The following is a 14,245-nucleotide window of genomic DNA, read 5'->3' as shown; positions in this document are numbered from 1 at the left end:
CCCAATCACATCACATTTCATATACACCCATAACTCATTTAAAAACCTACGTTGTACTTTTTTTTTTTTTTTTTTTTTGTAAGAAAGTTTCAGCAGTGGTCCATTCTAGTTTAGAGCTGGTAGTTTGCTTGGTTTTAACTATCCGTACTGGTTGAAGAGACTTCAGACTTGTTATGCTGGTTGAAGGGGGGAAAAAAGCAGTGAACATAAAATCTCAAATCAATTGATGTTTGACAATATATCGACGTAAGTCATGGTAACCCACTTTTTCCAAGGTACTGACGTGACATGAGGATATTCATGCTACTCGCATACCTTGTTTTCATTCTGTGAAAAAAAAAAAAAGGGTATAAACATAGAAAGCCATCAGAACACCCAATGACAAGTGAAGCTGTTGATGACTTCCTTTAGTGCTTTTCACTGGGGCAGTGTACATGCAGGGCTTTGCAGTGCAGATAAAACAGGTTTGCTGCTCCAACTCGCACTTCCTTAGAAGGAGATCATTTGGCCTCTCTCAAACAAAATCACATTTTTTAAATGACAAGTTCCACTTATTTGGAGTGGAAGGGAAGGAGCAAAACTTAGGTGCATAACAGAGGGCTAACATACTCTGTTTTCTCTGGCATGGGCCTTGCTGCTGTTGGCAGACTAAGCCGTTTTGCATTGTGCCAGCTCTGCTGACATGTAGGCCCTACACGCAGGATTATTGCTCCTGTCATTTTAACAGAGGAACTGTTGTTGCATAATAATCAATCTAATGAATGAGAAGGTGGCAATTTATTGCAATGCGTCTTTTTACGTTTAAGGATAGGCTTACAGGGTCCTCATCTGTTTTTCATTGAGGGATGTTAAGCGAGGTGTATGGTTTTTAGACTAAAGTAGCTAATGACGTAATGCCCCCAATGCTAAAGAAATGTTTGTACAATAAAGTAGAAAGGTGAGATGAGCAGGGTCGGATCCTTCTGTTCCAGCTGTTAAGCAATTGTTGTATCTTTGCAAAGTATTTTCAGTTCATAAACTTTGACTTTCTACAATTATTATAAATGATTCTATAAATCTACTAATTGCCATAAAGCATTTGTCAAAATATACAGAATTGTGTATGTAAAATGTCATCCTGGAAATAGAACATATGCCATAGATCTAAATTAAAAACTTTTACTGAATTCTGTCTTTGTTTTTGTGTTATGTAATACCTAAATATGTTCTGTGTTCAGTGTTATCAGAAACACCAAAATCTTCAGCTTTGCTATTCTCTTAAGCAAACTGCTTGCGATGACATTTCTTATTTATAAAACTACACAAAGATTACCAAATTTCAAAGCTACTTAATCCTCATTGTCCCCCTGACCCCCCAGAAGAAACTGCACAACAACTGTGCATTAAACAAAGGCCTCACAACCCTATTATCCCTGTGTGGAATGGCGGCCTACTTTTTTGAGACTTTGCCACCACAGATAAATAATTAACACTACTAATAATAGTTTCCCCTAGTTTTGGTGTTTGTTACCTATGCAAATGGATGTTAGACAAAATTAGTGCTATAATTAGAGTGATATAACTAGAGTGTTTGCTGCTTGAAACAAAAAAAAACAACAAAAAAAAAAACAGTGTTTAAGTAACAAAGCTGGGATGTGTGTTTAAGTTCACAATTTACCATAATATCCTGATTATAGCTTGCACACATTTATACACATGCTAGGGGATTTTATATGTGTTGCATATACAAGGCGAGCAATGTCCTTTACTTTATAATAATAATAATAATAATAATAATAATAATAATAATAATAATAATAAAAATAATAATAATAATAATAATTATAATTATTATTATTATTATTATTATTATTTATTTCTTAGCAGTAACCTTATCCAGGGCGACTTACAATTGTTACAAGATATCACATTATTTTTATATACAATTACCCATTTATACAGTTGGGTTTTTACTGGAGCAATCTAGATAAAGTACCTTGCTCAAGGGTACAGCAGCAGTGACCCCCACCTAGGGTTGAACCCACAACCCTCCAGTCAAGAGTCCAGAGCCCTAACCACTACTCCACGGTAAGGTGTATAAGAGGTATGCATTGTAATCGAAGACTGCTTAGTCCTGAAAAATAGCCAGTGTGTGCGTTTTATATTCCAAAAGTTAGAGCCCAAAACGTGGGGCTTGAAAATAAACTCTTACTGTTAAGACAGTAATGCACTTGAGAGACTTGCATAGATATTTCATTTCTATGTCCTTGGTACAGAAAAATGATAAAAAACATTGGTGGTATTTAGTGCTGGTTTACCTGCCAGCACCCTATCGAGTGGTCTGTTATTGCTGGAAGTTTATGCACATTGTCAGACAGCATATTCTCAAACCCCTTGGGAATGATTCAGGGTTGTTTTGCTGACGGACGAGCTATCCTTTGAAAACTACACCTGTCATCCACTGCACAGGTTGCCACTGCTTATGAATGGCTTTGCTGCGCCTGCTGTTTTCAGGGACAAGAGAAGTCCACGCACGCAGATTGTTTCATGTTTCAGTCTAATACATCTAATACAGTGAGTCTTGAATACTAGGCTCCGGTCTATGGGAGATGGGGCATTTTGCTGTTATACACCCAAGTTATGGAATGCCCTTCCACAGACTTAATAAAATGTTCCTATTTTTAAGTCACTTAAAAACACATCTTTTTAAATTGGCATATCAGCCTATTTAGGAGATCTGCTTTTATGAATTTGTATAGTATGTGTGTTTTGTGTTAATATGTATAGTTTGTGTGGTTATTTATGATTGTGTTAGTGTGTTTTTAGATTGTAAAGTGCTTTGAGATGTGCTGCATGAATTGCGCTATATAAAATAAAGATTATTATTATTCTTATTATTCTTATTCTTCTTATTATTATTATTATTATTATTATTATTATTATTATTAAGAGCAGCGCGCCAGCTGTGTGCAAATCTCCCTTTGTTCTTTATTCTGTCTGGTGTGTGGTTATAAGATCAGGGGTATTGAGGAAATTGCTTTCATCATTTTAGTTTAAGGAAATAAAATTGCAATTCAACATAAGACACCATGGATGTCTTGTTCCATGTGCATCGATACACTACATGTGTAGAGTCAGGAAAGGTAGCCCTGGTATTCATGTATCTCTTCAGAGGTTTCGAGACTCTTTGCAGCACAGCATTCCGAGCAACTCTATTATCGCACTGACAGCAGTGCGGCCTGTCCTCACAGGACTGCTGTGGAAAGATGCGAGTCAGAATGGTTAAACAGTCACCTCGGGGTTCAGTTTAAGCCACACACTTTCACATCCCCTGTTTTGGTGTAACCCCCCCCCCCTAAGAAAAACAAACAGTGCAACACATGTTACAAACACAATTGAAAACCAACTGAATTGAGTAGGACAAATCATAATTTTTAATCAACAGATCTTAACCAAAAATAGGGAAAACCTATTTTACTGTAGATTATTTTTTCTAAATAAATAAATTATCCTTTTGATATTTTTATCTCATTCTTTCTATGAACGCTTTATATTTTCTGTTCTGCGTTTACTGGGAATCTGAAACTTCATGGTTGTAATACAAATTATATGTTATATTCTCATTAGATATTAGCCTGTACATCTTTAGATTTTAAATTGAGTTCAAATCAGATATACAATTGTATTATGCAACATGTCAAAGCACCAGTACAGTAGTTTGCAGTTACTGAAACACTTCTTCACTGACTGTGTCATGTAAAACTCATTTATTTTCCTTTTTTTTAATGACTAAGTTTACAAACTTTAATACAGTAAGTGAAAAGTCGATTCTAAGAAAATAAAAGGCATGCTCCATAACGCTAACTCCCTTAACAGTTTTGGGGTGAAATCTTAATGACAGCTTTTGACAAACTGTGCTAAAAAGTGAGGTGCACACATAAATGTAGCTAATGGCACATTGTCTGCCTGAAACAATGTGCCAGAAGCTGTGGTGGAAGAGGCTGACAGATAACATTCCTGGAAACGCAGAGGGATTAGTTGTGTCATGAGACATGTTAAGAGCCATGTCTGTTTCCAGCGTCAAAGGCACATGAAGGAGAGATAACACACTTTTACACAGGAGGAACATTCAGCTTCAGATTCTAAAGCTTTAATTCTAAAGCACAACGTGTGATTGTGACTGGTGAATAAACGGCTGGTCCCCTCAATCTAACCTACCAATTTACCTATCTGTCAGCGGCATATTTGGAATGTAAATCTGTATAATAAATACAATACTCTGTGATTGGAGAGAGTGAAAAAGGAAGATTTATCTGGAGCGCTGGTTGTTAATTCGCTATCTGAAATATCAAGGACAGTGAATTAGTGAAGGGCCAGCAGTGTGAAAAAACAAGGGAGCAGTCCTGTACTACAGTTTCTGTGTTATGAAACTCTGGGGCTGTCACTGGCCCATGTTCCCTGTCTCTCTATATTGTTTTATAAACCTACAAAAATGAACCTCTAAAGCCCACGAAACACAAGGCAATTTTCAGGCAAACTTCAAATAACTGTTAAAGCAACTACATACAAAAATGTTCACTAAGATGATTTATGTAAAATTGTTCACCCTAGCCAAATTGCAGGTAAATGTCCCAAACGATTTATTGCTTGAAAGGTTGTCAAAACATTGTCTTCTGTTTTCATTGGCTTAATATTGTTTGAGAAGGATTTCTTCACTTAATATTATAACCTAGACCCCCAAGTCAAATACAACTGACTTATTCAACTAGTTTGAAAAATATGACTTAAACTCACTGGTGAAAATTTGACTTTTTGATACCCTCTTAACCCCCCCCCCCCCCGAAGCACCTTTATTAATTGGTTTATTACAGTTTCACCTTTCAGTGTTTATTCATATGCTACCCCTTTAGTTTACACTTGATGCTATTAGTTAAACTCTGAAACCACTATGGGAATCCGCTGAAGCAGGAACTGTAATACGTTATTGAAAGTGACAGGCTTATGCAAAACTCAGTGTCTTCTAGACTGTACATTAAAGAGTTACCAGTAGAATAAACATACTGTAGTAGGAAACGTAAGAATTATTCAGTATGTATCACATACATTATGTATACACAAGCTAAATCATACAGAAACATAAATTGCATAGGGGGGGGGAAATGCATTGTATATTTAAGATGGAACTTTTAATACATACAGAAAAAATACATCATTTACATTGTCTAACCTATGTGTTTTGAACTGTGGTTGGACTAGACTTTTTAAAATAAAATTAGCACAAAGGGTGAAACATAAAAAGCAACAACAGAAATATATTGCAACACTGATAAATTGTTTGTCTTCACCTGAAAAAAAATGTTTTCCAACAAAACACAGTATAATTATATTTTATATATAGCTACATGTTCTACATTTCTAACACATGTTATAGACTTATAATAGCTTAGTTTAGTGAAAGTTTGGGACATGTGCTTTGGACTTTAATGACGCTTGCACTGGAAAGTTATCAATTACAATTTTTACAGCCTATGTCCCTTCCCTGCTACATCTCATACTTTAATCTATCTAAAGAGTGGGTGAGAGCCAAGTGTTTTGCTTTGATCAGTACCTAAAAATAGTGCTACGTGTCTTTGTGTGGACAAGGGTGAATTTGCCTAGATTCCAGCAGAACAGTGATGTAGCTGCATGTTTTCTTGATGCAGCCATGACTTCAACTTGTTGCTTCTGAATAGAGACTGTGTTATCAGCTGGTATGAAAGCTGTGTACCAGATATTTCGCCTAAGGTTAAACTAAATCCATACTCGCCTCAGTAAACCCGGCTGTATAATGACCTGAACAAAGGGGGAAATCTTATTTTTCTTTGTCTTAAGACGGATGAGAGACCAGTAGTAAAAAAGATGATCTTTATCTATATGACCTGGAATTGTTTTTATTTTTTTATGGTACTATGTATTTCTTAACTTGAAGTGACACGGTATGCATTACGTAAGGTGTTACAGAGATCAGTGTATAGTATGTGAAACTGGCATATCTTGTTGACACTGGTGATTTTGGAAATAGATGATTCGAAGATAAAGGCATTAGTCAGTGGTACTACGGGTTACAAACACTAAACTAGCCCCAGGAACTAAAGTACTTTCCCCCAGGCTGCATAGCTCCGGCTGGAGCTTATCTTCCCGTTTTATTGTTGGCCAATACAAGACGTTTTATATATTTTTGTTGAAATTACTGTTTTGTTGAGAAAACATTCTCATTTGTTTTATTTATTATTTATTTATTTATTTATTTATTTATTTATTTATTTTACAGATATCACTTGCAGGACGATCTGTAACATGGTGCTTAGCACGCGTACAGTAAGAGCAGCTGTTGGACTCGGCAGCATTGTGCAGGACCAAGATACAACCACAGTACCTCAATGCCGTTTTGGTGAACAACTATTTTAGCATCACCATTGTGAAGGCTGTTGGTTTATCCTAACAAGCAGGCTTTCCTCAGTCTCCTGTTGGTACTGACTGAGTGGTTTTGTCAGTGGCTTTTACAGGTGGGCAACCTTGTATGTTGTCACCCGCTGTAACTGTGAACCGGTGAACCCGTACCAAACCAGTACCGAGGTCACTGACCCGCTTCCGATCCCAACCCGGTACCAAACTGGTTCCAAACTGGTACCAACCCGGTGTTGAAGCCACCAAACCAGTAGCGAAGTCACTGAACCGCTGCCGAAACCAAACCGGTACCGACCCCGTGCCAAAGCCACCGAACAGGTAATGAGGTCACTGAACCAGTGCTGAACCGGTTCCGACCCCGTGCTGAGGTCACCTAACCGGTCCCCCTCAGGTCTTGACCCGTCCGATTTGATTTATATACAAGCAGATTGAGGCAGCAACTGTATACTGTACACTGCATTGCTTGCTCCTTGCATCGTGCCCGGGTTCCATCCCTGTGAGACATGCAAGGCCAATCTGCCTACGGAGGACAAGCATGACAGGTGCTCTTCCTGCCTGGACCCAGAGCATGCCAAGGAGGCACTAGTTAACCGTAGCTTCTGCAAGTTTTGTGCCCCTTTTGGGCGTCCCTTACTCCTGCTCAGCACTCTCCCCCAGACAATGCACCGGGAATGTTGCCCACACAGTCGTCTTCATCTTCCTCGAGCTCTGCCTATCCTTCCCCTCCCCCGTGAAATACGAAGAGGAGTTGCCATTCCAGGTGATCGGCAGACTGGGCAGATGGAGAAAATTTGGGCAGCTGTTTCCCACCAAGGAGCAATTCTCGCTGAGCTGCTGCAGGAACACTCGGCACCACCAGCCCCGCCTGCCCCCTCGGTGCCCCACAGGTCTGCAAGTACAAATTGGCCACAGGAGGACATACTGTCCATCGCTGCCTCTGAGGATGTGGAGTTGAGTCGAGTCGGACAGCATGTCCCCAGCGGTAAAGCTCTCCCTGTCGGTGGAGCTCATACCGCTAATCAAGAGGGCCACTGCAACCTTGCAAGTGCCCTGGCCTACAGCAGGGGAAACAAGGCAATCCATTTTTGATGAGTAGCCAACCGCCTCTCCCATAACCACCACCCTGCTGTTTCCCATACGATGGATGCCCTATACAGGGTACATGATGCGGAAAAGCTGGGCCTGGCCCATTTTCTACCGGCTTGAAGCAAAAATTACGCTGAGATTTTGATCCCTCAGGGGCGGGGTCACGACTGCGTCACAGGCTCAAAGAGCAGCTTTGGTATGAAGTATTCAGGATTCATGTCTTTTAAATATTTGTACATGTGTACACTTTACTGAAGTAAACTAAACTTTGCTGTTTACCCTTACCCTTGGACATATATTGATTATGCTAAATGCACTAAGAAGTACAACTTAGAAACACGTGCAATTTGTACCAGTATTATAATTAAATCACCAATGATGTAATAATTAAACATGATGCAACAATCAGTGATATAATTTTGTAAATTACTTTGTTGGGTTTTTTTTTGGCTCAACCCAAGGATAAACTGCTTTTAAATGCCCTAAAGAAGATTTTAAAATGGTAGGAACTTCTATGGTAGAATATCCTAATTAGTTTAGTAGCTAGTTGATGATGATAAAACACAGTAATGTGGATTTTGTAAAACAAAGTTGTTGTTTTTTTGTGAGAGGGAGACGAGCTATGTAAATCCTTAATTTTAAACAGGATTCATGCAGAGATCATAGGAGAGTTCAGCATGTTAAGGTTTTCCCTGGACTGGTACTATTGGTCAGCACTACGTTTTGGCCCTTTTTCGCTTTGGGCAGTTGTAAGAGGAACCCGCATCAACATGCCATCCCAGTAGTATGATATGAATCAAGAAATAAAATAAGAAGGTTGTATTTGAATGTAATTATTTTAATCGGTGAATTTCTATTTCTTACTATTTTTAGTGAATCACTTACCTTATTAAGATCTAAACTGTTTTAAGATCTAAAAAACCCTACACTCCCTTGCAGCGGAAAGGAATAATAGATGATGCATCTCTTACAATGGACTTAAAAGTTGGAAAGATTTTCCATAAGAAATAAGCACTCAGTCATTCTTTTGAAACCATGTAATTGTACTAATTCTGGTACAATCACATAGAAACTAAATGTATTTGACTAGCGAGAGTGTGGTATCTCTTAGCAGTACACAAAATCGAAATATTTTTACCTTGTAGGATCTCTCATATTTCTGACATCCATAAATCAACAGCAAAGGTCGAGCTATCGTGCCAGTCCCTGATATTCGCACACAGAAATGTTTGCACATACGCCTGCACAACAGAGATCTTTTCCAAGGACCCAGTTAGTGGAAGGGCTACCATGCTAAAGTCCTTTAGGCAGCACCCTGCTGGGACACTAACACAATGGAACCTTCACAACAGTTTGCTGTCAGGCCCAAAAATGCATAATCCAACTAATGTATACAGTCAAACCTGTATTAAGAGACCACTCAAAGGACAGTCTAATAGTGGCCTCTTAGCACAGGTGGTCTCTTTAAAAGAGGGACCATCATTTACGAATTTTCTATTTGTCTCTGACATGCTTTCCAGTAATATTGTATGTCTTACATACACTATAAAAGCCAGAAGATGTAATATTTAATAACATTCATTTAGATAATTTACAAAACAAATTATTTTGTGAAGTAATGAATGCTTGCCTGTCTCAGGTCACACAAAATGTTTTAAATCCTTTCCGAATTTCAATACCTGTGTCTGCCTTTTAGGTACGTGTTGATTCATTGCATCCTGAAACCAACGCCAGCATAAGCATAAGATATTTTTCGATTACCGTGCACATTTTTTTCATACTCTTCTAAGTATGGCTTGAATTTTTCGATGTTTATTTTCCTTTTAACGGTTTGCCTTTAAGTCTTAAGCCGCTACATCCTAATTATGAGAACATTCTGTTAAATTAGCGGGAATGAATAACACAACACAAAACTGACACATTGGAAGCTACCTAGTTCCCAGGCAAGTGCGAGAATGAAATGCAAGTTAAAGTAGCATTTGGGGGAAGTGATTAATGTCATTGCTTGCTCTTGTGTTCGACTAATGAAGAAGATGAAACAGAATCAGCAAGTCAATCAGGACATCAAGGTAAAAATAAGCGACTTTGTTTAGTAATTAACAGATTAATTAAGATATTGAATCGGCTCAAAACACGGTCGTGTGAACAAAAAAAATAAAAACCTAAAACTTCAAGCCCTAGGTCTTTCCGTTTCAAAATGCTTTCTAGTGCCGAATTTTTCAGCAGTTTTTCTGGCACTTACTGTCTGTACAAGTTTAATAACTTTAATTCTGTCATCTAGGGAGGACCTTTTGTTCCTCCACATTCTCTCTCTTTACAATACAGCGCTAAAATGGTTACCGTATTCCTTTGAATTTAGGACGTACCATTTAAAACCATATTTTTCTTATAACAATAGCCCTGTGTAAGGGTGCTTAATACAGGTTTGAGTCCATTGCTGGTTAAGAGAATTGTGGTCACTGGTCACATTAGACAGCTGGTCACTTAATACAGTTAAATAAAAGCACAAATATCATTGGGAGGAATTTAAAGTGGTCGCTTAGACCAGGTGGTCGCATGAGCAGGTTTGACTGTATTTTTTCAAAATCTGAGGTGCATACTGCAGGTTTAGTTTTAAATAAATAAGTACAATAACTGTGTACAAATAGTCTCAGTAAGGAGGATAGCTGCTATCATAGCTTAGTTGGAGCACCTGGTCTCTGTCATCATGAGAGCCTAGCAAGAGAAAGCCAGGTCGAGGTATTCAACACCATGTTTAAGTGTGCCGCTGATATCTGGGGCTTTATTAGGAAAGTATTTTTAGCTTGGCAGTAGGAAAACTTGGACAGGGGAAGTGGAAAATAATGTTGCTATTTTAGAAAGCCTTTAAATTTAAAATGAGGTCATTTTACATCTGATAAGAAAAAAAAAAACTTTTTACAAACAAATAAACTAACTTGGATATTACTGTTTAACTGCTGATTATGTAACAGAAAGACAGCTCACCAAACTGAAACTAGCCCCAGCAGTAAAACAGACTGTATGTCTTTTGAAGCATTTTAGCCTATTTCCATTTGTTAACGTCTTGACTATGACATCACAGGTGACACCATAATGTCTTTCTGAACTCTATAAATGAACTTAATAGAATTCTGATAGCTCTCTGCGGTACTCGGCTGAGACCACCTTATAAATGTCAGGCACTTTTCTCAGTTCCCTTTTGTAAATAATGTGTGTGTTCTGTCTGCAGATTCGTGGTGGATCCCCTTATCAAGTAAACACCCTAATGAAAATCAAGGAAGACGAACTGCGACAGAAGGAGTTGGTGATTGATCGGTGAGTAATGTGTAAGGCAGCCAGGCAGCTTGTTGTGTTCTATTATAGTGGAATTCTTGTGATCACAAAAGGGACTGAGAAAATGGTCATATTGGTGAGCTGGTTGTCCGGACCTATGGCAATACTCTGCTGTACAGATATCTGCTGTTTCCAGAGGATAAATATGACTTCATGTAGGAAATGACTTCACCACCAACAGGTGCTGTAAGTTAGTCTTCAAGCAGTATTTGATTTCGAACTTCTTGGTTGGTACTTTAGCTGTAAGTCAGCGAGTGAAAGAGTACTGTCTATTCCAGTTGCTATGCTATTGGAACTTCATGCTATTGTTTTACAGTTAAGTGGTTATATTTTATAAGTGAAGATGTATTTATTCAAACACAAGTTTATTTTTGTGTGGGTAAGTCATCATCTGAAACGCTCCAATCAAAGCTAGAGGAGTGGCTTGCGTGACCCTTCAGATGTAAAATAGGCTTTAATAAACTGAACGATGGAGCAGTTTAAACCTGTTTTGAGGTAAACACTGCAATACGTGTTTTGAACACTAGATGGAGCCGTTGGCCCAAATTGCTCCGTTTTTAATAATCTATTTAAGCCTTTTTAAACAAAAAAAATCATTTGTAGGGTAAAAGAACAAATACATAAAATATTAAGTGAAGTGTAGTTGCATAGCATAAAAGCCTGTAAATACTTCCACTGTTTGTTTTCAAACACTTTCCCTTGACAAAGGTATGTTAAACATTTTTGAGCAAAAACTTTATATATGCTACACTCAGTCAGGATTCGGTATCATCGACAATAATAATAATTTTGCGATTTGAGCATTTACAAATTAACAAACAACTAAATTAAAGGTTATTTCGGTCTTTGAGCAAATTATTTTGATCAAATTGCGAAATGGAAAATATCAAACAAGCAAAGAACGAAACAAAAAAGAAGATTTAGAAGAAAATAGAAGACAGCTTCTTCAGTCTCTGATTTAAAGTGATATAATTAAATTGTGAAATGTGCTTTGCGCTAATGCACCGTCCTGAACAGGTTTTGAAGATGCTGCTCAGTCTGCGATTAGCAATTAATTGGGGGGTGTTAAAAATGGACATCAAGTGAAATACTCTAATACAATATTTTTTTATTGAATGAACATCAAATGAGTACATTATATTTATAAGATACACGTCATTGATTAATTATTTATGTATTTATTATTTATGCAGGAAGTTAACCCATTGCGACTGTGGCCTCATTTACAAGGGGGTTGTGGTCAGCAATTTAGGAGGATAGTGAACTCAAACATTAAACTCCAAGCGAGTTTGAAATAACGTTTGTAATGTTCGCCATGTTATTTAGAGGAAAAAACTAACCATTAAAAATTGTTTTATTCCTATTATAATGCTGTATACACAGTATTTAAACTGCAAAATCAAATGTCAATCCACGTTTGTCGAATCACTGTTTTTTAAACGAAAAAGAAAAATATGCTTCTTAAACGTTACATTTTTAGAAAAAAGTTTGCAGACCCTGATCAGCACCAGACAGTTCCGCGCCTGTGGAATAAAGACAGAGACTGCTTTTTGACAGCAAGAAACCCTTCTTAAAGGTTTTTATTTGAGATGACAACATTTTAAAAAATAAACCATATTGAGAGCTCCACTGAGCTACTGAGTCTCATTTTAAAACAGTTTTGATTGTTTAGATAACAGTCAAAGTAAAGTAGTTCAATCAAATTAGATACATATAAAGAAACCATAATGAGAGCTCATTTAAAAAAATCTTAGATCACAATTTAGATTTAGAAACATACAAATCACTGTTTGTTTTTGCAAGGCTTGCTGCTGTGGTATTTAGAATTGCACTGAACTTCATTACGCACACAGAAGCACTTCTTTGTTTGACAAAAATGAAGCCTTGCATAGCTCCAGAATCAGCTTCTGCTGTTTGTTTTCTTTGGGTGCTTCGTCCAAATTAGGAATAAACTATCGGACAATTGAAATTCAATTCGACTGTAAAGGCGCTCCAGAGGTCCTCCAGCAGACTTTGTTTGTTTGTTTGTTTGTTTGTTTGTTTGTTTGTTTGGTATTTTACATTTCACAATTTGATTATATCACTTTACTCAAAGTAAAGTAATTCATTCCTGAATAGTCTGAATGCTATGTTGTAAAGTAAAAATGGAATTGGAATCAAATCAAGATCTGTGTATCTGATGAAACATTCTAATTTTATATAGACTAAATTTATTGCAGGCTATAATGTCATGAAGTGGATCTGATAGACATTGTGAAAGGCACAACTTAGAGATCTGAACATTAGGTTTATATTTGTCCAACAAGTGGCCTAGATTGGCAAAACCTTGTATGTACATACCAACTTTTTATGTGCTACTCCGGATTAAAGGACAATATACATGTCAAAAGGCATAAGCATTAAACATTTGATGTGTCCTGTCAAAGGATAAGATCGCGTGTATTCTATTTTAACCGTTTACCTAGTTGCTAAACAAGGCAGGACTGATGGAGCCAGAGGATTACACAGTGAGCTGCCTCTGTCTGCATTCTGGCAGTCTGCTGTATGTGGACAAATCATAGCTACCTTTCACACTCACGGATGAGTGTAATTAACATATATATGAGGTGTTGTTGTGTGTGACTAGAATGGATAAATAATGTAAACCAAATTGGTGTTTACAGGAAATGTATGCAATACAATATATTACAAAGACAGAAGATTGTTTTAAAATGAGTTTACCTTGACAGTGTTACTCCTAGCAAAATCAAAATGCAATATACCACCAACCCTGTTTTCCTAGCCTTTTTTGTTAAATAAATAATACAAAATAAAATTGAATACTGCAATGCTCATAAGACATTTTATGATGGTAATAAGAAATGTCACAAGATATTATCGCTGATTTATTCCACGCATGGTAGCTAAGTGTTGCTAGTTTTATTTTATTTATTTATCTATTTTTTTTTTTTTACTTTAACACTAAATAAACAAGCCTGCTGTGTAATACTAACTCTTCTTACGTTTCAACAAAATACGTACTAACAGAAGTGTTTTTTTTTTTTTTTTTTCTTAACAGCTTTTTTTAAACAATTCACTGCTGCAAATCGTTCTTTTGAACCTTGATAAAGTCCATCATAGTCTTTTGTTTCAGTGAGGCAAAATATGTTTGCTGGGATTCACAAAGTAACTGCCTCAGGAGAACTAGTTTTACAGAATTGGTATCCTTCTGCTGCTCATACGAAGAAATGAATCGTCCTTTCTGTAGCACTGCTGTCTTCACATCAGCTCCACAGGTTTTAGACTGACGCATGCGTCATTATGTGTGTGTGTGTGTGTGTGTGTGTGTGCGCACCGCGGACTGTAAGTCTGCATTGATAATAGTGTATTTCATAGATGACTGTTAGGGAGCTGTGGATAA

General features: G+C 37.3%; 1 protein-coding gene across 2 annotated transcripts in view; it reads left to right on the top strand.

Annotated features, from left to right (window-relative positions):
• Positions 1-14,245, top strand: part of LOC117411360 (centrosomal protein of 85 kDa-like) — a 72,144-nt gene that overhangs the window by 40,458 nt on the left and 17,441 nt on the right. For both annotated transcript variants that reach the window (XM_059025604.1, XM_034018739.3), the window contains exon 4: positions 10,742-10,827. In XM_059025604.1, coding sequence (XP_058881587.1) covers positions 10,742-10,827 — 86 coding nt within the window. The remainder of the gene's footprint in view (positions 1-10,741; positions 10,828-14,245) is intronic.

The sequence above is a fragment of the Acipenser ruthenus genome, chromosome 6 (assembly GCF_902713425.1).
Source record: "Acipenser ruthenus chromosome 6, fAciRut3.2 maternal haplotype, whole genome shotgun sequence".
Taxonomy (NCBI): Eukaryota; Metazoa; Chordata; class Actinopteri; order Acipenseriformes; family Acipenseridae; genus Acipenser; species Acipenser ruthenus.
This window is presented reverse-complemented; position numbering and strand designations above follow the sequence as displayed.